Source organism: Pseudorca crassidens, chromosome 12, assembly GCF_039906515.1.
Source record: "Pseudorca crassidens isolate mPseCra1 chromosome 12, mPseCra1.hap1, whole genome shotgun sequence".
Classification (NCBI taxonomy): domain Eukaryota; kingdom Metazoa; phylum Chordata; class Mammalia; order Artiodactyla; family Delphinidae; genus Pseudorca; species Pseudorca crassidens.
The window spans coordinates 24588076-24613105 of record NC_090307.1 but is presented as its reverse complement, the minus strand read 5'-3'; the positions used below and the strand labels follow the sequence as shown (position 1 = coordinate 24613105).

Genomic DNA, 25030 nt, shown 5'->3' with positions numbered 1-25030 from the left:
CTTCTTAGCAGTACCAGCTACATCACCGCTGCTTTTACGCTTGCTTCCAGACATCCTGGGCTTGAAATAAAGATACTGTACTACGGTACTCTATACAGTACTGTAAAGTACACAAAAGCACGACCACTTGTAGAGCATGCACACATGTGACAATGTACGCCAGATACGTGAACTAACTTACGTGATTGGACATGCAAACACACTTTCGCATCTTTGAAAGTTTGCAATTTAAAGGTTCGTATGTAGGGGACTTACTGTATTTAAATTAGATACAACCAGCAGTGGAAATGGGAGAAAATTACCTTTTTTTAATAATAATTACACAATTAATCTTCTTAAAGAATATATTTCTAAAGATTATCTAAAATGCTGAAATCAGATTCCAAAATTTATTATCTCACTACAATGACCTGGACAGTAAATTAAAACCTCTTTTACTTTTTGCCTTAATGAGAACAATTCCAAGACCATACCTTATTTCTACCAATAAAATGAAAAATCATACTGTTAAATATAAATTAAATATAGAGAGAGTGTGATTTAATCATCCAGCTTACTTCTGACATTCTGCTGAAAGTTTTAGTTCTTTGGTTCTAGACAGGAAGACCTTAATTAGTGCACCAAGGTTTCCTGTTCGAGGATTGTTTTCAACTGCAAGAGAAGAAAAGGTTTTTAAAAGTTAAAGTTAAGAACCGAAATCAAAATGAGCATATCATAACATTTATAAAGCCAAATGTCAGATTGAAGTTGTTCAGGGATGAACCTTATTGTCAATTTCAAATCTAATTGGGGAAATTAGCAAAGAGAGAGATTGCTGCTTGGTCTTAATTCTAAACAACGAAAAATGATTTACAAATGGAAATAATAGAAACTGTAGGAGAAAACAGCCACCTCATCTCAGAATCCAAAACTGTAAAGAAAAGATATACAGAGGAATAAGTACACCATTACAACCCACCTGCTTAGCGCTCAGTAACTGTCCAATTAACCCAGGTCTATCTGCTGGGTATGTGTTCTTGTCACAGCTTGAGAGTAGATGCAAGTAACTGTATAATCTTCTCATTGTGATAAAATGCATAGCACCTTGCTAATCCAAGTGTGGTTCAGCAGCAATAGCATTACCTGGGAGCTTGCTGGAAGTACAGAATCCCACGGCCACCCTACACTACTGAAGTTGACAGCGCTTCTCAACGTTTAATGTGCATTTAAATCACTTGGCATTCTCATTAAAGTTTAAATTCTGATTCTGCATGTGTGAAGTGAGTCCTGAGATTTTGCAGCTGTGACAGTCTCCCAGGTGATGCCCATTGCTGCTGGGTGGAGAGCCCCACTGTGAGTAGCAAGGGGCAACCTGTGTTTTAAGTTAGGGCAGGTTTTTGTCCAGATTCCATAATTCAGAATAGACACGTGATTAGATATTGTTAGAGTTTCACTCTGAATCAAAAATTGCCTACTTTTAAGCTTCGGGTTTAGCTTAATGAAAGACTATCCTGAGATTTCAAGACAAACGGATTTTTTAAAAACCAGTTAATGTAGGGGACTTCCCTGGTGGTCCAGTGGTAAAGAATCCTCCTTCCAATGCAGGGGACATGGATTCAACCCCAGGTCAGGGAACTAAGATCCAACATGCCGTGGGGCAACCATGCCCACGTGCCACAACTAGAGAGAGAAAACCCGCAGGCCACAACTAGAGAGAAGCCCGCACACTGCAACGACAGATCCCGCATGCCTCAACAAAGGTCCCGTGTGCCACAACTAAGACGCGACACAGCCAAAAAAAAAAAACCAAACTAAACAAAAAAAAACCCAGTTAATGTGTGCAAGTGTGTCTCCGTATGAATTAATATTTCATAGCTATTGTAAATCAAAACAAAATACTGAAACAAAATGCTGAGGCTGACGGGACTTCAACCATACTTCCGAATCTCAACTTCACAATCTTGTGTTCATTCAACAGCCCCTCATTATTGAATGGCTTTATAAGTAATCACTTGAATTTTATGGTTAGCCATTAAAATAACAAACAAAAAACGCTGTGTTGTTAGAAAGAACAACCAAGACCACTAGACTGATGTAATTAAAGTTTTGTGTACCCTTTTCATTCATTCAGCATGTCTTCATGGAGCTACTTACATGTGCCCAGCACTGTGTCAGGTACTAAGAAGATACTTACAAACGGAACTCCCTCTCTTAATGTGGATGACATTCTAAGTTTCCAAAGTACTCTTTTGGACAAGATGTAGATGGGGTAATAAATTTATAAAATTAAGTACACTTAATGATGTTTCAAAAACAATACTCAATGGTAGACTCAATATTCCAAAATACCTCAGTGGAATTTAACAGGATCAAACTTAATTGGCAAAAATCAAACACTACATTGAAGTTGAAGGCGCTTCAGGACCAGAGTAGGAACAGGGGATGTCTGACAGGAAGGCAGAAAAGCACGTGGAACTGGACTACAGAACGTGACTACGTTCAAAGTCCAGCTCCAGCACTGACTAGCTGTGTGACACCTGGCAACTTACTTAACCTCCCCATGCCTCAGTTTCTTCACCTGTAAAAATTCAAGTAATGATAATACTTCAGAAATGGAAAACTAACTCATTTAACTCTAGAGCTTGAACTTGCAGCAATCTGTTAACTGAACTGGCTTTGTGAAAAAGGAATTCTCCATCTCCACAGGAGTTCAAGCAAATTCCAGGTAATGCTCAGACAAGGGTATTATAAAGAGGATATCCACCTGGGGTGAGAGGTTGACCTTGCTTCCAGCCCCTGAAACAACCTTTCCCAGTATCTCACTAAAATACCCACGATCTCCAAGATCCAATAACCAACATACCATAAATATAAAAGACAGAGACATGCTAACAATCCATAAGGATGCAATCGACAAAATCTACATTGTGGGAAACTCTACTACCCACTTTCTTCAATAAGAAAATTGAGAGGGGAAAAAAGACAAGACAAATTCAGGAGGAACCTAGCTCTGAAAAGAATGTAAAGACATATTAACCAATAATAATGTATGGACCTTATTTGGCTCCTGATTCAAACAAACTGAGACAATTAGAAATTTGAACAGTCAGTGGATGTTTTGTGATATTAAAAATTGTTTTTAGTAGATAATGGTATTTTTCCATTAAAAAAATTGTTATTATGAGATATGTATCACAATATCTATGAATGAAATAATATAATGCCTGAGGTTTGTGTCAAATTACTTATGTGAGGATACGCTTTTTGTTTTGTATACACTTTCTACTTGTGCACTTTTCTGTACATATCCATATTTCAATAAATAGGTGAGAGATACAGATGAAACAAGACTGGCCATGAGTTGAAAATGATTGAAACTGGGAGATGAGCATACAGGAGGTCATTATATTATTCTGTCTGCCTCTGTATGAGTGGGAAATTTTTTAAAGAATTAAAAATAAAATACCCATGAAAAAATACAAAAAGATACAAGCTCATGAAAAGGCTGAGTAAGGATAGTCCTTTTCCCCTAAAAACAGGAAACACTTTAACTAACTACAAATTTTATAGAACTGGACTAAAATTTTATTTGGTAATCAATGGATCATTCGCAAGCCTAACTGCCTGAAAGTACTTTTGTCTACTCCAACCAGAAAACTTACGTTAATCATCCTACCCAATACCTTGCTATACAGATTCAGAGGCGACAAGTCCCAGAAAACAACTGGTAAGAATTAAACAAGCCAAACACAGAGCAAACCTCATCTCCTCACATAAAACAACTGACCTGGCTCTCATAGCACTATTCTAGCAGGTAAAAACTAGGAAAAAGTGGGGGAAATGCACTTAAAATTCACTGTGAGATATTTAATAAGAAATCTGTTTGGACCCAGAGAACCCCATGTGCAGATTCATAGAAAAAAGTAATAAAGATAATATAAAAAGCCCAACAAAAATAATGGCCACAAACATCCCCAAAATGATGAAAAACATCAATCTACGTATCCAAGAACATCAACAAACCCCAAGCAGAATAAAGAATAAATTTTAAAATTTTGTAAAGGCAAGGACAAAATCTTGACAGCAGTAACAAAAAAATGACTTATCAGAAGGCAACAGAATGATATAGTCAAAGGGATATGAGAAAATAAATGCCAACCAAGAATTCTGTATCCAGAAAAACTCTCCTTCAAAATGAAGGCAACAGCAGGGCAGGGGCACAACTTTACAGTGGAGAAAATGGACAAAAACAACCCTGGCCACATAATCAAGGTCAACATCATCAGTGAAACTCATGTTAATAGCATGTAGCCCTGATATGATGTGTTGAGAACAGCATGTCACCTCTGTGATCTTCCACCTACAAACCCATAACCCCCACCTAGCCATGAGAATAACATCAAACGAACTGAGGGACATTCTAGAAATACTCTACCAGTATTCCTCAAAACTCTTAAAGTCATTAAAATTGAGGAAAATCTGAGACAAGAGGAGGTTAAGGAGACTTAATGACTAAACGTAATGTAGTATCCTGGAACAGAAAAAACTCCAAGAGGACATTTGGGAAAACTAGTGAAATCTGAATAAAGGGTCAAGTTTAGTTAATAGTAATGTACCACTGTTGATTCCTTAGTGTAACAAGGAATTCCTTAGTGTAACAAACATATTAATGTAAGATGTTGACAACAGAGGAAACTGAAGAGGGTTATATGGTAACTCTCTACATAGCTTTGCAACTTTTCTATAAATCTAAAGCTATTCTAAAATTAAAATTTTATTTTAAAAATCTCAATAGATGTGTTTACCAGAAAAAAGATTAGTAAACTAAAGACATTAATAAAAAAAATATCCTACGGAAGGTCAGAGAGAAAGTAAAAAAGAAAATAAAATACAAAAAAAAAAAAAAAGAGAGAGAGAGCCTAACAAGCCTATGCAACACAATGAAAATGTTAACACAAATATAACAGAGACCCTAGAAGGAGAGGAGAGACAGAATAGGACAGTAACAATGTATAAATCGATAATGGCTGAGAATTTTCCAAAACAGATGAAAGATATCAACCCACAGATTTAACAAGCTCTACAAACCTCAAGCAGGGAGGGAGGGAGGAAGGAGAGAAAAAAGGAAGGAAGGAGAGAAGGAAGGAAAAATACTCCTCAGCATATTCTAAGATGTTGAAAACCAAAGGACAAAAAAGAAAAACTTAGGGCTTCCCTGGTGGCGCAGTGGTTGAGAGTCCGCCTGCCAATGCAGGGGACACGGGTTCGAGCCCTGGTCTGGGAAGATCCCACATGCCGCGGAGCGGCTGGGCCCGTGAGCCACAACTACTGAGCCTGCGCATCTGGAGCCTGTGCTCCACAACAGGAGAGGCCGTGATAGTGAGAGGCCCGCACACCGCAATGAAGAGTGGCCCCCACTTGCCACAACTAGAGAAAGCCCTTGCACAGAAACGAAGACCCAACACAGCAAAAATAAATAAATAAATAAATAAATAAACTCCTACCCCCAACATCTTCTTTAAAAAAAAAAGAAAAAATTAAAAGCATCCAGAAGAAAAAAATTCCATTGTTTTCAAAGGAACAACACAATTCCATTGTTTTCAAAGGAACAACAGCTTTTTTTTTTTGACAGTTTTAATCTTAACAAAAATGAGAGTAACCAGAAAAATAACAAAATGGTATATTTAAAGTATGGAAAGAAATTAATGCCAACCTAGAATTCTACACCCAGCAAATATATCCTCCACAAGCAAAGGAAAATTGAAAACATTTTCAGACCCAAAAAAGAAAAAAAAGAGAGAATAGCTACATACCCACATAGCCCTTAAAATTGATTTACATTTATATCTATTAACGTGGAAAGAAGTTCCTGAATACTGCTAAATGAAAACATAGAAATAATACCACTTACATAAAATTGTGCATGTAAGTCAATATACACAGAATTACTGATAAAATTTTGGTCTTATCACAAAAGACTAGCAATGATTTCCTGCACTGTTTAATATGGGAAGACTTTAATTTTAACTATACCACTATATTGTTAGAATTTGGGGAATTAAATGTGTGTGTGTATATATATATATATATATATATATATATATATATATTTGCTATTCTCCAAAGTAGTTTTAAATATAGAATGACACACTTAGATACATAATATCAAGTGAAAAACACAGATTAAAATAATTGAGTATGTGTATTTAATATGCATGTAAATGTATATCCAAAGAATAAATAACAGAAGGCAAAATATTACCAATAGCTATGTCAGGGTTGTGGAATATGAGCAATTACTGCCTTTTTTACATTTTAGTATGCTTTCCACATTGTATTAATAAGTAACTATTACTCCCAATTTTAAAATGTTATTTTAAAAAAAAAAAAAAATGTTATTTTTGTAAAACCCCAAGGTCACATTAAAAACCATCATCATAATAACTGCATTAATATCACTGTTACATAAAATTAATTTTCAGCAAACTGTCATATAGGTTTTTGATAGTCAGCTCTGTTTAGCGCAAAATCCTCAAATCTATGGTTATAACTGCAGACAAAATTCAAGGCAACTATTATAATACCACCTCTATCATTACCAACATAATTTGTTTTTAAAAGCAAAAATATTTCATCAAAGACTGTTTTTGGCAGAGTAACTTATATGGGAGTTAGCCACATAGCTTACATGGAGCACATCCATAAGCCTGATTTAAAAACAAGCTCGTCATCACTTATTAAGCTCCTGTCCACCAGTCGTTTCACAGATACGTTATCTCTAATTTTCAAAGCAACAATGAAATGTAAGTATAACCATTCACATTTTTTAAAGCATACATTTCTTTCCAATTGCTACCAATTTGAAAGCAAAGTATTTGAGAAATGAGGTCCAAAAAAAGGTAACATTTGTTGACATAAATAATGAATAATGACGAGATGCTAGGCACTATACTGGATGTTTCGTATGTTATCTGACTTCTTCCCATGAGAATCCTGCAATTTAGATGAGGAAATTAAAGCTCAGCTAGTAATAACAGAGCTATAATTAAGACCATAAAATAATTCCAGAGCCCATGCACTTTACCATAATATCAAGTTGTTATTACTAATTTGAGAAGATTCCTAATATATTTTCCTATTAATGAGTGATAATTATTCTAGTTAACACAGCCAGCAACAGCATATTTAGTACGTGCAGCTGGCAAAGCAAAGGATGAATGATCCATATTCTCTAGGAACTATACATGCAACTACAAAACAAAGAATATTTCGGGTTTTTCTCAGTATTTCAAAATTTGTAAAAAGCATAAGCTCTACGACTTAGTGGAGTCCATTACCACTACTGCAAATAAACCAAGCATGTGTCTCATTGCTGTTAACTGAATGAGAACCTCTAGAGGCATCAATAAGCACCAAGAATATAATTATTAGTACAATTATAATTATCATCATCAACAAAAATATATCACTTCATTAATTCAATTCACATTGTACCAGCAAAATCTGTAACAGAAATTTTGAAATAACTGTCTCCACACACATACATATATATACACATTACACACACACACACAAACACACACACACACACATACACACACACACATTCATTTTTCCTCCTTACCTAAAGACCTGCAGACTGAAATGGTTGCCTCCTCCAAGAGCTTCAACTCGGTACTGGAAAATGAGAAAAAAGGTAATTAATAACTATAACATTAACTATGTACATACTAACCAGTTAAAGGAATACATAAAAAGAAAGACAATTTAGAAGGAAAATAAGGTGTACAGTGGTAAACAATAATATCAGCTAAATAAAGCTTCTATTCTCAATGTAATTAGAAAATTTACTATAATTCTCAACATGAGACTCCTGAAGAAAAGCACTTGGGGCGCCTTGCCTTTTAGGTATTGAGGCAGGGAGGAGAGGTGGGGCTGATGGGACTTAGAAAAATTCGAGAAAGGTATTCTCAAACAGAGCACAAGGCAGGGGCCTCATGTGCCCATTTCCAAGGAAGTACTGATCACAGGATTATAGTTATTTAGAAAAATGCCATTATTTTTCTATAATACTTTCAAATAGTTCAACAACAACAAAAAAGAAACAAGGCAAGAAAAGAGAGAAAACACAGACATAAGCTTCAATAATTTATAAATATACAGAAAAACAGAAGCCAATGCAAATTGACACAGAGATAGGAGAGAAAGACATAAAACTCTTAGATTTAAAAACTGGGGAAGCTACAGGACAGTGGATCCAGCAGTAATTTCTTACATATGACACCAAAAACACAGGCATCAAAAGAAAACATAAATAAATTGGACTTAACCAAAATTAAAAACTTTTGCACACATCTTGGTGTGCACAAACTTTTGCACACCAAGAGAGTGAAAAGTCAACCCAACAGAATGGGAGAAAATGTTTGCAAATCACATACCTGATAAGGCACTAATATCCAGGATATATTTTTTAAAAACTCTGATTCAACAACAACAAAAAACCCCAAACAACCCAGTTTAAAAATCTGCAAAGGATTCAGACAGACATTTCTCCAAAGACATAAAAACGGCCAACAGGTATATGAAAAGATGTTCAACATCACTAGTCATTAGGGAAATGCGAATTAAAACCACAGTGAATACTACTTCACACCATTAGGATGGTATTATTAAAAAAAAAAGAACGGGAGGGGATGGGAGAGGAGGGGAGGGAAGGGAAAAGGAAAAAAAGTGTTGGAGGGGATGTAGAGAAACTGGGACCCTCGTGCATTGCTGATGGGTGTGTAAAATGGAGCAAGTGCTATGAGAAACAGTATGGCAACTTCTCAAAATATCAAAAAGAGAATTATCATATGATCCAGCAATTCCACTTCTGGGTATACATATACCCAAAAGGACTGATATTTGTACACCCACATTCATGGCAGCATTACTCGCAATAGCCAAAAGGTGGAAGCAACCAGTGTCCATCAACAGATGAATGATGGCACAAAATGTGGTACATACATACAATGGAATATTACTCAGCCTTAAAAAGGAAAAGTTCTGACACACGCTACAACATGGATGAACCTTGAAGACATTATGCTAAGTGAAATAAACCAGTTGCAAAAAGACAAATACTGTATGAGTCCACGTCAAATCCACAGAGACAAAGTAGAATGGTGGTTGCTATTGGTGTGGTTGGGAACAGGGAGGTGGGGGGATGGGGCAGGGATAGCAAGTTAGTATGTGATGAGTATGGAGCTTCATTTGGGGAAGATGAAAAAGTTCTGGAGATGGACGATGGAGATAGTTAAACAGCAATGTGAATGTAGGACTTCCCTGGTGGCGCAGTGGTTAAGAATTCACCTGCCAATGCAGGGGACACGGGTTCGAGCCCTGGTCCGGGAAGATCCCATATGCCGCGGAGCAACTAAGCCCGTGCCCCACAACTTCTGAAGCCCACACGCCTAGAGCCTGTGCTCTGCAACAAGAGAAGCCACTGCAATGATAAGCCCGCGCACCGCAATGAAGAGTGGCCCCCGCTCGCTCCAACTAGAGAAAAGCCCACGTGCAGCAGCAAAGACCCAACACAGCCAAAAATAAATTAATTAATTAAAAAAAAACAATGTGAATGTATTTACTTAATACTACAGAAGTAAACATTTAGAAATGGCTAAAATGATAAATCTTATGTTGTGTGCATTTTGCCACAATTTAGAGAAAAAAGTGCATTCCAATTCCAATTCAACTAGTTACTAGCTATATAACCTAGGGATCGTTTAACCTTCTTCCAGTTTTCTCATACATAAAACAGAGATGATAAAAACAGTACCTGTTTCAAAAGGTGTGGTTATTAAGTTATGTAATATGTATAAGGCACTTAGAACAGTGCCTGGCACAAAGTAAAACCTCAATAAATGAGCTACTATTGATTCCAAAATACAGTGCTTTTTTCCCAGTTAATAAATTAAAATAATGCTTTACATCTATGTAACCCTTTAAAAGTTTTTCAAAGCACTTTCAAATTTATTAGCACATGAGAACCTCTTCTAATGAGCAGGACAATTATAAACCCTATTTCAATAGATAAGCAAACTGAGGCTTCCAAGGAGTTTAAGTAACATTCCAGGAATCAGCGGAAGAACAAGAACCAACTTTACAGCCTGGTGACTGGTTTAAAAATTTTGTTGTTTTCTGCCAACACACATGGCACATAGCAAATCCTCCAAATGGGCAACTCTTTCAAGGGCTAGTTTAAAAACCCCTACCTCCCAGGGTTGTCTGCTGTTGCTGCTGAAGCATACTTTTTAAAAAAAACAATCCATAAGCACCAATGCTTTTGACAAGAAAATTTTAGAGAAACTATGAAAGAAAATGGATTACTTTAGCTATTTCTAGAACTATGCTGTCCAATATGGTAACCACTAGCTTACATGTAGTGGCTGACCACCTGAAAAGTGGCCAGTCCCAACTGAGATGAACTGTAACATAAAATACATACCAGATTTCAAAGATTTTTTTAAAAATAGAAAATACTTCATTATCAATCTTTATGTTCATGAAATTATAATATCTGGGATATACTGAGCTAAATAAAACATACTGTTAAAATTAATTTCACCTCTTTTATTTTACATTTTTAACATGGCTACTAGAAAACTTCAAATACATTCCAATCTAACCTTTTATTTCTATTAGAGCTACTCTAGAACTTGTCTCCCAGCAATTGAAGACAGTATCATGTATAAGAAGTACTGTACATATACACAAAGCTAAAACTAATTACTTCAGTGAATATGCCATTACCTTAAGAATCTCAAATTATATTCATATTCAAAAAGATAAATATCTTTCCAAAGTAATCTTTAAGTTTCTCCTAAGATTGAAAAATTTTTAGCCAAAAGTACCTAGAAATGATTCTATAGTCAACTGTTTGCATGTCCCTGGTCTTTATCCCTGTATTAGACATTTTTGGAGAGTCTGCCCACCTCATATGATCTGTCTACTGTCCTCCCCCTCCCTTTCTTCTACCTTCCCACCTACTCCTCAGGGGTGCGCAGAAGCAGACAGGGCTTGTTCAGCCTGACCCCCACTCCCTGGCCATAGCTGATGGCTCAGAGATAGGCATCTAACAAAAGCTATGCCAGAGTCTTGGGGAATTTGGAATTGAGATGTAAAGACAGGTTCTCCGTATGGCTGGAACTGGCCTGCCATGCTGAGGGTTATAGGAAGCCATCCTCTATCCACTGAGCAGCAGAGATAAACAAAAAGGACAGTCAGGATTCCTGCTGGCCTTGTAATTCTTCGGACCAGTTCTTCCTGAAGCCTAGCTGTGTTTCTCATCTGGGATTCTATGAGACAGCCCTTTCTCTTCATCACATAAGCCCCTCTTTCTGACATATGCTAAATCAAATTGATTTTTGTTAATAACCAAGAGACTTCTATTATAATAAATCACTGTGGTCAGATTTAATAATATACATCAGTAGTTGGCAAGAAGTGAAAACTATGAATTACTCAGTTTATGGGTTACTCGGGCAAAAAATAAAAGTAAAGACATATAAAATGCAAAAGACTGTAAAGAGTTTTATGAGGCTAATAACTAGACCACATGCATAAAGTCTGTTTCACTGGTGCTTCTACTTTGAGTCAATAACACTCTCTTAAAACCAGTTGGAACCAAGAGCTTCAATTATATACATGTGGCTACAATCTTCAAAAGCTTCGGAATTTGCTTGTTCAACAAACACTGCCTGGGTGCCCAGGACATGCTGGGCTCTGTGAAAGATGCTGCCTCTGCCTCCAGGCTACACAGAGGAATGAAGAATCAGACAGACCTTTTGGTGCAGGGGAAGTACGCAGATCAAGCCCGGCCCTGTCCCAACCTACCCTCTTAGCACTCAAGGAAGGCATCCTGGAGGAAGTGACTGTCTGTCCTGAAGGAGGAAGAGAAGGCAGTTGGGCAGACAAAAAGGGACGGCTTTCCAGACACAAGGAATGCGTATGCAAAGGTATGGCAGTCACAGAGAGCCTGGAAGGTTCTGGGAAGCAGGGTTAATCAACACTGGAGAACGATCAATTACAAGCCTGGAATAATATACCAGATGGCTGGGGTATGGAGTTCAGTTTCTCAACTCATTCTCAACAGAAAGGTATTGAGTGTTCCCCAAACAAAAACAAAAACCAGGTTCTGATTTCTTTTGAATACAGTATTAGCCTGAAAAAAAGAATTAATCCCAACATGTATTAGTGAGGTTGGTTTGGACACCATTTCCTCTAGAAAACCACCTCTGATCACCAAAGACCAGGTAAGAAGCCTGCTTTCTGTCCCAACAGCACCCAATCATGAAACTGAGCACCCGGTGGCAAGACTGCCAAGTTATGTCTGTGGCCCCCCTAGACTGTGTGCTCCTTGCTCATCACAGCATTCTCAGCCTGGTACAAATCAGGCACTTAATCAAAATGCACTGAATCAATGAAAGCCTTTGTCAGACACTTCATTACCAGAGGACAAAATTCCTTCCCCGGCCCTCAAGAAACACTTCACACTCCCCAGATTTCAAGGCAACATCTGCCCCCAAGTTTAAATTTTTATTAAAATATTTTTAAAGACACTTATTTGTTTCTAAATGTAAAATAATATAACTTTTTGAAGCAGGCTGGTTTCTTTGTCACTCAAGGATAAAGAGACAGGAAAAGCTGGGAACTATCCCACCTCTGCTAGAAGCTCTGGCTTGTGGTTAGCCAGCCAGCACCTACCATTCTGTAATTAGGCCCCTCAAGCCTGCGTCCCCTACACATGGCCGTGATCTGAAACAGCACCACAGCTACCACACTTCCTCAACAATCACCACTGCCGATCAGAAGCATCTTGAGTATCCAGATTATAACCTCCGTGAGAACAGAGAAAATGTCTCATTCATCCGTGCCTTCCCCCACCACGCCTGGTACAGTGGCTCAGTCAAAAGAAGAACACATGGCAATTACCTATTAAATGAAGGATTCATAAAGCTCTGTTTGTTGCAGTGTTATTTCTACAAAGGAAATCAGCCAAGCACACCCCTGCCAAAAGCAACACACTGACTGTTATAATAGAATTCCTTTCCTCCCATCCCTCCATCCTCCAATTTTCTAAACTTTTCGGAACATTTTAAGAATAATCTTTCCCATGTGCTTGATGTAGAGCTAAAATGAGGTGGTAAGCAACCGGGGTGGTTGGTAACTGTGGCCGCGTGTTTATAGGCATTTTTGCACAGTACTGTTTAGTTAAACAAATGAACTCAGATGTTCTGGTAGCAGGCAACTTACAAATCATCATTTGCAGTAAATAAAAGTAAAATTGAAATGCAAAATATGCCAATGTTTCCAAGACAATTACAATTAGAAAACAAATGCTGTTTCTGAAGGCAGACTTGGGGCACTGGGCATACAAAAGGGGGGCAAAAAGGCAGCAAATATTCATACCAATACAGATTAAGTAAATTAATATCACACAGAGGTCTTCAAACTTCCTGTATACATAAACTCCACAACCAGGTCAATATGGAAAATGTCATTAATGAGAGATTAGGGATAAATACTTAAAACAACTCATCTCTTAATCAAACATTTGCTAAAGGAACTAAACTCTAGATAAACAATCATATTGCTCCAATGGCCCGGTGTGACTCTGTCTGAAGCAATCCTTATATGTGACAGCAGACCAGGCTCCTCCTCCTCAGAGCTGCTATCATTCCAGCAACAACATAAACAGATGGATTCACAGAACAGGAATCTCAGTTTTGCGGGTGACACCCCGATGGACAATGAGACCTATGGGACTGGAGAGCCATGCCCAAGAAGCTCTCACACACACACTGGAAAATTTGAAACTGGTCTAAGGGATTTTTCCAGTTTTAAGAACCTTCATTGGGCTTCCCTGAAGATAATTCGGCAAGGAAGTGGTTATCAAGATTTTCACAACTATAGGGAAGTTCTTAAACATTATGTCGCCATTTCTGGGCTATATCCTAAGTCTATTCCCTTCCTTATTTAGATTTCATGAAAAGACTCTCCCTCGGGAGAGAACATCAACGTCAACCTCTCACTCTCCACATGCTCCAGTGACAGTTTCCACAACAAAATTCCCCAATGAATACCAATAACACAGCTGGATTACTTCTAAGTTATGTCTCAAATAATCAATGTCATCTCTGCCACCTCTGCTGAGTGCGCCAACATACATCATGACAAGGTTAAGTAACTGGGACGTGTAGGTAGCAGAGAAGACTTGCAAGGTAAAATAGAGCAAAAGAGAGAAGAATCTTAATGCCATCTAAAGGAATTTGGATTTTATCCTACATAAAATAGGAAGCCAATAAGCATAGAATCAAAAATATACACTAACTGGACATCCCTGGTGGCACAGTGGATAAGAATCCACCTGCCAATGCAGAGGACACGGGTTTGATCCCTGGTCCGGGAAGATCCCACATGCCACGGAGCAACTAAGCCCGTGCACCACAACTACTGAGCCCAACTGCTGCAACTACTGAAGCCCACACGCCTAGAGCCTGTGCTCTGCAACAAGAGAAGCCACCGCAATGAGAAGCCTGCACACTACAACGAAGAGTAGCCCCCACTCACCGAACTAGAGAAAGTCCGCACACAGCAACGAAGACCCGATGCAGCCAAAAATAAATTTTAAAAAAAATCAAAAATATACACTAACTGGACTTCCCTGTTGATGCAATGGATAAGACTCCACGCTCCCAGTGCAGAGGGCCCGGGTCTGATCCCTGGTTAGGAAACTAGAACCCACATGCATGCTGCAACTAAGGAGCCCTGGAGCCACAACTAAGGAGACAGCCTGCTGCAACAAAGGAGCCCACATGCCGCAACTAAGGAGCCCGCCTGCCGCAACTAAGAACCAATGCAACCAAATGAATAAATAAATATTTAAAAAAAAAAACCCAGCTGGAATATTATAATATATATAGACACACTAACAGAACTCTTCACAGAGCAGCGAGGTGCCCCAGGTGTACAATGGTTAAATGTCTTCAATCATCTTCAAATTTTTAGCAAAAAACAAAAGGACAATGTGAACAGCAACAACAATAATGCCTCTAGTAGTACATATAATAAAGCCTAACCAGATACAACCACCACAATAGTTAACCACTGCTGCCAACTGTTGGGCCAGCAAACTTGGATAAACTACTATTACTAAAGCAGAACACAGTCAACTACATAATCTTTAAAAATTCTAGTTTAGGGACTTCCCTGGCAGTCCAGTGGTTAAGACTCTGCCCTCCCAATTTAGGGAGCACAGGTGTGATCCCTGGTCAGGGAACTAAGATGCCACATGGTGCATGGTGTGGTCAAAAAAGAAAAAAAAAAAATTCTAGTTTAATTCCACTAAAATAATATACCAAATTGGAACACTAGTAAGAAACAGTAACAGAAATAATATAGATGATTCTGTTCCCACTAGATTCACAGACTGGTCACTTTCAACTCTTATACTCCAAGTGTACTACCCTCTCGATTTAACCATTACCATCAATTAACAAACTCATTCCTGCGTACCGCTCGCGTGGATTTCCAACCATTCCCGTTACTGAAGACAACATATGCTCCCATACAATGGAAAGATTCCAAAGCCACATATTTAAGTTCCAGCTTCCTCATTCCTATTGGTATGACTAGCCAAGATACTTAATTTGAGCGGCTCAGTTTCCTCATATGTAAATGGTGTAAGGATGCCACCATCTGATAGGATAGTTGTAAGGACTACGTAGCAACATATGGAAAGTGCTCAACACTCTGCTCAATACATGTGAGCTCCCTAACCCCTCAACAACAAAATGAAATGAATCTACAAGTGTTAAACTGTCAAACTTTGCATATATTTATTCCTTAATACATCTTATAAGTAATTTGCCAGTCTTTACCTTTCTTCCCTCCATGGGGCAGAGGGGAAGTATAAGGCATAATTTAGTAATTTTTCAAGTAGTTTTACATTTTGAAATAGTATCAAAACAGCTGTGTCAAACAACTGTAGATGATCTGCTTTGATTTTATTTCCATTAATATGTTACTACAGTAGAAGTATAACACTAGTGGATTACAAAGGAAATCAATATTCCTTATTCACCTAGCAAAACTTCTCAGTATTAAGTAACGTTTAATAACTGGCAGAAAAGAAACTTATATCTAAGTAATTTTTCTTTTTTAAAAAAGAAAATAATTTGTATTTATTATTGTAAAAATGAACCATACTAAAAACCACCAGGAGGAAACACTACACACCAATCAGAACTGTTAAAATAAAAAACAGTGACATCAAATGCTGGCAAGGATGCAGAGAAACTGGTTATCACATACATTACTGGTGAGAATGTAAAGTGATACAGCCACTCTGGAAAACAGTTTGGGCAGTTTTGTATAAAACTAAGCATTTACCATATAACCCAGTCATTGAACTCGTGAGCATTTATCTCAAAGAAATAAAAACTTATATTCACACAAAAACCTGTACACAAATGTTCATAGCAGCTTTATTCATAACAGCCCAAAACTGGAAACAATCCAAATGTCCTTCAATAAGTCTTTAAACAGAAACAAACTATAGTATACACACAACACGGAATACTACTCAACAAAAAAAAAAGGAACGAACTATGATACACAGAACAACCTGAATAGATCTCAAAGACACTATGCTGAATGAAAGAGCCAATCTCAAAACGTTACATATTGTATAATTCCACTTACACAACCTTCTTGAAATAAAAAAATTATAGAGATGGAAAACTGATTACTGGCTGCTAGGGTTTAGAGATGCGGAAGATAGAAAGAATGGGTGCGGCTATGAAGGGAAAGCACAAGGGAGCCTTGCTGGTATGAAACAGTTATGCATCTTGATTGTGGTGGTGGTTACACATGTGATAAAACTGTACAGAGCTATACATGTACACACAAATGAGTGCATGTATAACTAATTGCTGAAATCTCAATAACTTTTGTGTGTCAATTTCCTGGTTTTGGTACTGAACTAGAGTTACGCAAGATGTTACCATTGGGGAAAACAGGGAAGGATGCAAAGAACCTCCCCTGTACTACTTTGTGTGTGTGTGTGTGTGTGTGTGTGTGTGTGTGTGTGTGTGTGTGTGTGCAACGTCCTGTGAATCTATAATTATTTCAAAATAACAAGTTAAAAAAAAGAAACATAAAAATAAAGGTATAAAAACTTACACAGAAGAATTATATAAATACACACATTTTTAAAATTAATATTATATAACACAATTTTGCTTCAACGAGATTATGCTATATGAACGATTTTATAACTGGCTTTAACTACTTAATATGCTGTGGATTTTTCCATATCTATAAACACATAACCATTATTAATGACTATATATTGTTCCAGTGTGCAGATGCACCATTTTTATTTGTTCATTCATCTGGACACTTAGGATTGTTAGCAATTTTCTGTTATAAACATTGCTATCAATGTCTTCATACATACATCTCTGAACTTGTCCAATCATCTCCTTAACATAAACTCTAGAAGTGGAATTGCTAGGTCAGTGACACTTCTGTTCTGATGAATACTGCAAATTACATTCCAGAAAGATTTAACCAATTACCATTCCCACCAAAATGTATAAACCAAAATGCATAATTGTGGCTTAACCCATACATATTCCTAAATCTGCAAAATTACAAACCCAGATCTTTTGACACCAAATCCAATGATCTTTATATTCAGATAAGCATGTGTTGACAGTAAGCAAGCATAAGAACCTTCATGACAAATACAGATTTTTTTTCCCTTTAAAACTGCCTATAGAGAGGAATTCATAAAGGATGTGACATCTAACTGGCAAAGTATCATGTCACTGTAAATTTAAAACAAATTCTATTCAACACCACCTAAATTCTTTCACTGTACCAGGCAGACAATTTTTGTATCAACTAACATGGATGGTGGGGCATATCAAGAAACCACTGTACAGTTTACAACTTCTTTGGATTTAAACTCTGTGTTACAATCCTCTTACATGACAAACAACTCTGGCCTTAACTTGAAGAATGGTATAGTGAAGAGGATACAGAAATGTTCAATTGTGATAGAAAAAGAAAAAAATTAGCAAATATGAAGTAAAAAACTGTGGATATTTTTCATTATAAAAAGAGATGATCAACTATATCATCCATTTATGCAGAAAATGTGTCCAAGATGTCATGAGCCATGATTCATGAGGTGACAGAAGAGAAGAAAAACAACCCTGGCCTTGATGGTTAGATCTGCTCTCCACCACAACCTCAGGGAGACCCTGCCATTAGTTCGTGTATGAAAATAAAAAGACCAGAGCTCACTGTTACAGCACGCATCCCTTCATTCATCAACAGAGTACCACTGTCAGATGGCAAGTGGTTTTCCAAAACTGACAAATAAACAAGAAAGAACATTTGTTGGTAGGGGAAAAAAGCTAATTTCATATGAAGCCTGTAGTTCAAGAATACAAGGGTCCACAACCAAAACAAATATATAAAATGGGTCATCTAATGAACTTAACACCTATTCCTGATAACTGTCACACATAAAAATATATGTAAGAGTTATTTACAGTATTTTAGTCAGCTGGTGTAACGAGTCAGACAGGCTACAGTTGGCAAGTAAAATACTCACCATGGGAGTTCACAGAAGCAGCATATTTAGGCTGATAACTTAATTGATGACCCATGACCTAAACCATGGAGCCAACATACAGCCCCAGAAGGAATTATTTGTGGTCCTTTAGGCAGTTTCTACCATCCAACATTTTCTTTTTCAACTTTCTCTTTTCTTTTCTGTCAATTCATCTGTCTCATTCTTCTTCATGTGTCTGCACTACAAATTTTTAAGTAACGTAAGAGGTACCAATGGAAACTGCCAGGCCATGGAGTTGGCCCTCTGGGATTAAAGAAAGAAAAAAGAGGTTGAATAATACATAATCTTAGAAAAGAAGCTTACCAAATGGTTGTAGAGCAACCTAAAAAAAAAAAAAAATCTTATCATATTCTCAAATGTAGAAGTAATTTAAGTTCCCACATAAACTCAGATTTTTAAAAAAATGTTTACACTACAGAGAAAAATAATTTATTTAACAAAAGTCAAAACTGCAACTAAGTATTGTAAACATTTAGCAGATTTTCAGTAATTTGAACTCCACTAACATAGAATTTGGGGTTGTTTGGCTAAATTGAGTTGAAACTAACTTTTATGTTATATTTTAAAGAAAGTATTTCAACATGGGAGAAGACTAAGGAAAAGAACTGTTTAACCTTCTACAGAAGAAATATATTCAAAGACTTCAGCATATTAATTGTTGATATGCAAATAAATTTGCTGATTAGCTATAACTTGTAATCTGTAGAGGCCTATATACTATTCAATGTTCTCTCACCTTGATTATTTCATTTGATTTCTTTTAAAAACCCTGAGAAGTTGACTAACGAAATAAGAGTATCCTCAATCTACAAGTGACAGAAATGGAGAAGCTAAGTAACTTGTCCCAGGTCACAATAGAAAAATAAATATGTCAAACTTCTAGTATAATACTCTTACAATATGAATAATATTTAGCTACTTTTTTATTAAGGCAAACCCACATAATATCAATCTAGAACATTACCACTAACTGGAATTTCTATATATACCTAACAGAAGTTATCATAGATGTATTATTATAAAAATTACATCTGTTACGATTTAAATCATTTAAAAATTATGTGAATGATAAAGAACTAGAAGAAAACAGAAAAAATTAAGTCTAATAAGGAAAGTGGTAAGGGTGACAGATGACTTTTTTGTAACTGCTATGAAATCATAAACTATAGTTTGGTAAGAAAGCTAAATTTTTTAATTACATATTGCCGAATTCACAGCTTTCAGTAATTTAGATTGGTTTTATTCTACTTTGTTTTTTAATTTATTTATTTATTTATTTTTGGCTGCATTGGGTCTTCATTGCTGTGCGCGGGCTTTCTTTTAGTTGCGGCGAGCGGGGGCTACTCTTCATTGTGGTGCGTGGGCTTCTCAATGCAGTGGCTTCTCTTGTTGCAAAGCACAGGTTCTAGGTGCACGGGCTTCAGCTGTTGTGGCGCATGGGCTCAGCAGCTGTGGCTCATGGGCTCTAGAGCACAGGCTCAGTAGTTGTAGTGCACGGGCTTAGTTGCTCCGCAGCATGTGGGATCTTCCCAGACCAGGGCTCGAACCCGTGTCCCCTGCATTGGCGGGCAGATTCTTAACCACTGCACCACCAGGGAAGCCCAATTCTTAAGTCTTTTTCACTGAAAATTCCACCATAAAATGATTTCAAAATTGACGTTTTATATTAATAGTGTCATTTTCAGCCCACAACATACATTCTCTAACAAATTATGTTTGTCAGTTTAAGACACAACATGAGTAAAATCAACACGTAACCATGCAGAAAAGCACAGAAGCACTTCTAAAGACATTTTCCCCCTTACTTAGCAAAGAGAGAATTATGGAAATCATTCACAAAACCAACAAGAATCAGCCCATTCGGTGGTTAAACTGTGGAAACGTTTATGTTTTAAAAGAGGCTATTCAAAGGAAGAAGTTAAAGGATAAAAATTGCATATAAATTTATTATAGCAATTTTTAATGCACCAAGTAGAACCAAAAAGTATTTATATTCATGTGATTCACAGACAATCCTATAGGCTGTCATTCAACTTCCAAAATGGAAGAAACCGTAACTATTAAAACGTAAAAATTTCAGCAACTATCATGCAAGATCATACTGCATTTATTTTCTCAAGAAAGCAACAGAAAAAAATGACTTAAAAATTCAGATTCCAACCAACACAGTGAGAAAAGGAAAGAAAGGTATACTTGGAGCAAAACTTACTTTCTCCCTTATTTTAATGCTTTAAACAATGTTAGTTATGTTTTCCCCCACTTAAGCTTTTAGTTTAAGGGAACAATCAACACTGGGCAAACTCAAGCACCTTCTAAAATAATTTTGCGTAGAAAGGTATAAATAAGACATAGGGAAATAAAGGTTTTTACTCAAGATGTAAAAGCTGAACTTCTTTTGGTCCCGCAATCTGAGAAAATAAGATGCCAAAAAAAGTCTCAAATTATTTATTCCCTTAATAAAATGGCCTAGTACACTATTTTGGTCACCATTCAAGTAAGCATATGATGAAAGAATTAGAGACAGTTTAGAAAACGGTTTAGGAGTTATCCCAGGCCCACCTCAATGACAGAGCAGGTTGTTTCAACTTGAAAAGTTCTAATAAAATTGTATATAAAGTGTGCCAAAGAGAATAAAAATATAATAGCAGAGACAAGCATCAAAAATTCAAAAAAAAAATTTTACAATCACTTCTTTCTGTCAGTTAAAAACTTCTGACCTAATTCAATCAAAGTTTCTTTTCCTGTTTCTCAGCAGGAAACAGATCAAGAAACTCTGAGGGAGACCTTCAAGATGGCAGAGGAGTAAGACGTGGAGATCACCTTCCTCCCCACAAATACATCAGAAATACAACCACATGTGGAACAACTCCTACAGAACACATACCGAACGCTGGCAGAAGACCTCAGACCTCCCAAAAGGCAAGAAACTCCCCACGTACCTGGGTAGGGCAAAAGAAAAAACCAAGACAAAGAATAGGGACAGGACCTGCACCCCTGGGAGGGAGCTGTGAAAGAGGAAAAGCTTCCACACACTAGGAAAGCCCCTTCGCGGGCAGAGACAGGGGTGCTGGGTGGGGGGAGCTTTGGAGCCACAGAAGAGAACGTGACCCAGGGACAACCTCCCCGGGAGAACACACAGCGCACCTCAGGCTGTTGCAACATCATGTTGGCCTCTGCCGCCGCACCCCTCCCTCCCCCCAGCCTGAGTGAGCAAGAGCCCCCTAATCAGCTGCTCCTTTAACCCTGTCCTGTATGGGTGAAGAACAGACGTCCTCAGGCGACCTAAGCGCAGAGGTGGGGCCAAATGCAAAGCTGAGCCCCTGGGAGCTGTGCAAATAAAGAAGAGAAAGGGAAATCTCTCCCAGCAACCTCAGAAGCAGTGGATTAAATCTCCACAATCAACATGATGTACCCTGCATCTGTGGAACACCTGAATAGACAACGAATCATCCCAAAATTGAGACAGTGGACTTTGGGAGCAACTGTAGACTTGGGGTTTGCTTTCTGCATCTAATTTGTTTCTGGTTTTATGTTTATCTTAGTTTAGTAATTAGAGCTTATTATTACTAGTAGATTTGTTCATTGATTTGGTTGCTCTCTTACTTTTTTTTTAATATATAGATAGATATATTTTTTTCCTTTTTGCTTTTTGTGAGTGTGTATGTGTATGCTTCTTTGTGTGACTGTGTCTGTATACCTTTGCTTTTACCATCTGTCTTAGGGTTCTGTTTGTCCATTTTTTTTGATATACTTTTTAGCACTTGTTATCATTGTTTTTTGGTTTCGTTGCTCTCTTCTTTGTTTTTTAATTACTTTTTAATTTTTCTATTTTTAATAATTTTTAATTTTCCATTTTAATAACTTTATTTTATTTTTCTGTCTTTCTTTCTTTTTTTCTCCCTTTTCTGCTGAGCCATGTGGCTGACAGTGTCTTCACGCTCCGGCCGGGTGTCAGGCCTGTGCCTCTGAGGTGGGAGAGCTGAGTTCAGGACACTGGTCTACAAGACACCTCACAGCTCCATGTAATATCAAACAGCAAAAGCTATCCCAGAGATCTCCATCTCAATGCTAAGACCCAGCGCCACTCAACAACCAGCAAGCTACAATGCTGGACACCCTATGCCAAACAACTAGCAAGACAGGAACACAACCCCACCCACTAGCAGAGAGGCTGCCTAAAATCATAATAAGGTCACAGACACCCCAAAACACACCACCGGACATGGTCCTACCCACCAGAAAGACAAGATCCAGCCTCATCCATCAGAACACAGGCACCAGTCCCCTTCACCAGGAAGCCTACACAACCCACTGAACCAACCTTAGCCACTGGGGACAGACACCAAAAACAAAGGGAACTATGAACCTGCAGCCTGCGAAAAGGAGACGCCAAACACAGTAAATTAAGCAAAATGAGAAGACAAAGAAACACACAGCAGATGAAGGAGCAAGGTAAAAACCCACCAGACCAAACAAATGAAGAGGAAGTAAGCAGTCTACCTGAAAAAGAATTCAGAATAATGATAGTAAAGATGATCCAAAATCTTGGAAATAGAATGGAGAAAATACAAGAAACGTTTAACAAGAAACCAGAAGAACTAAAGAGCAAACAAGCAATGATGAACAACACAATAAATGAAATTAAAAATTCTCTAAAAGGAATCAATAGCAGAATAACTGAGGCAGAAGAACAGATAAGTAACCTGGAAGATAAAATAGTAAAATAGGAAATAACTAAAATAAAATAGGAAATAACTACTGCAGAAAGGGAGAAAAAAAGAAAAGACAGAAAAATAAAATAAAGTTATTAAAATGGAAATAACCAAATAACTAAATTAAAACAGGAAATAACTACTGCAGAGCAGAATAAAGAAAAAAGAATGAAAAGAATTGAGGACAGTCTCAGAGACCTCTGGGACAACATTAAATGCACCAACACTCGAATTATACGGGTCCCAGAAGAAGAAGACAAAAAGAAAGGGACTGAGAAAATATTTGAAGAGATTATAGTTGAAAACGTCCCTAATATGGAAAAGGAAATAGTCAATCAAGTCCACAAAGCACAGAGTCCCACACAGGATACATCCAAGGAGAAACAAGCCAAGATACATATTAATCAAACTATCAAAAACTAAATACAAAGAAAAAATACTAAAAGCAGCAAGGGAAAAACATCAAATAACATACAAGTGGGGCTTCCCTGGTGGCAGAGAGGTTAAGAATCTGCCTGCCAGTGCAGGTGACACAGGTTTGAGCCCTGGTCCGTGAAGATTCTACATGCCACAGAGCAACTAAGCCCATGTGCCACAACTACTGAGCCTGCGCTCTAGAACCTGCAAGCCACAACTACTGAAGCCCGTGTGCCTAGAGCCCGTGCTCTGCAACAAGAGAAGCCACTGCAATAAGAAGCCTGCACACTGCAATGAAGAGGCCCCCACTCACAGCAACTAAAGAAAGTCGACGAACAGCAACAGAGAAACAACACCGCCAAAAGTAAATAAATAAATAAATTTCTTTTAAAAAAAAGAAAAATACAAGGCAATCCCCATAAGCTTAACAGCTGATCTTTCAGCAGAAATTCTGCAAGCCAGAAGGGAGTGGCAGGACATATTTAAAGTGATGAAAGGGAAAAACCTACAACCAAGATTACTCTACCCAGCAAGGATCTCATTCAGATTCAATGGAGAAATTAAAACCTTTACACACAAGCAAAATCTAAGAGAATCCAGCACCACCAAACCAGCTTTACAACAAATGCTAAAGGAACTTCTCTAGGCAGGAAACACAAGAGAAGGAAAAGACCTACAATAACAAACACAAAACAATTAAGAAAATGGTAATAGGTACATACATATCGATAACTACCTTAAACGTAAATGGATTAAATGCTCCAACCAAAAGACACAGACTGGCTGAATGGATACAAAAAAACCCAGTATATATGCTGTCTACAAGAGACCCACTTCAGACCTAGGGACACATACAGACTGGAAGTGAGGGAATGGAAAAAGATATTCCATGCAAATGGAAATCAAAAGAAAGCTGGAGTAGCAATTCTCATATCAGACAAAATAGACTTTAAAATAAAGACAATTACAAGAGTCAAAGAAGCACACTACATAATGATCACGGTATCAATCCAAGAAGAAGATATAACAACTGTAAATATTTATGGACCCAACACAGGAGCACCTCAATACATAAGGCAAATACTAACAGCCATAAAAGGGGAAATCGACAGTAACACATTCATAGTAGGGGACTTTAACACCCCACTTTCACCAATGGACAGATCATCCAAAATTAAAATAAATAAGGAAACAAAAGCTTTAAATGATACATTAAACAAGATGGACTTAATTG

At 37.5% G+C, this 25030-nt stretch overlaps 1 protein-coding gene across 4 annotated transcripts in view; it reads right to left on the bottom strand.

Moving 5' to 3' along the window:
• The window catches only part of DYM (dymeclin), a 373371-nt gene that overhangs the window by 313388 nt on the left and 34953 nt on the right, over positions 1-25030 (bottom strand). For all 4 annotated transcript variants that reach the window (XM_067699139.1, XM_067699137.1, XM_067699140.1 and 1 more), the window contains exons 3-4: positions 7604-7656; positions 558-651 (exon numbers count right to left, since the gene is read on the bottom strand). In XM_067699139.1, coding sequence (XP_067555240.1) covers positions 558-651; positions 7604-7656 — 147 coding nt within the window. The remainder of the gene's footprint in view (positions 1-557; positions 652-7603; positions 7657-25030) is intronic.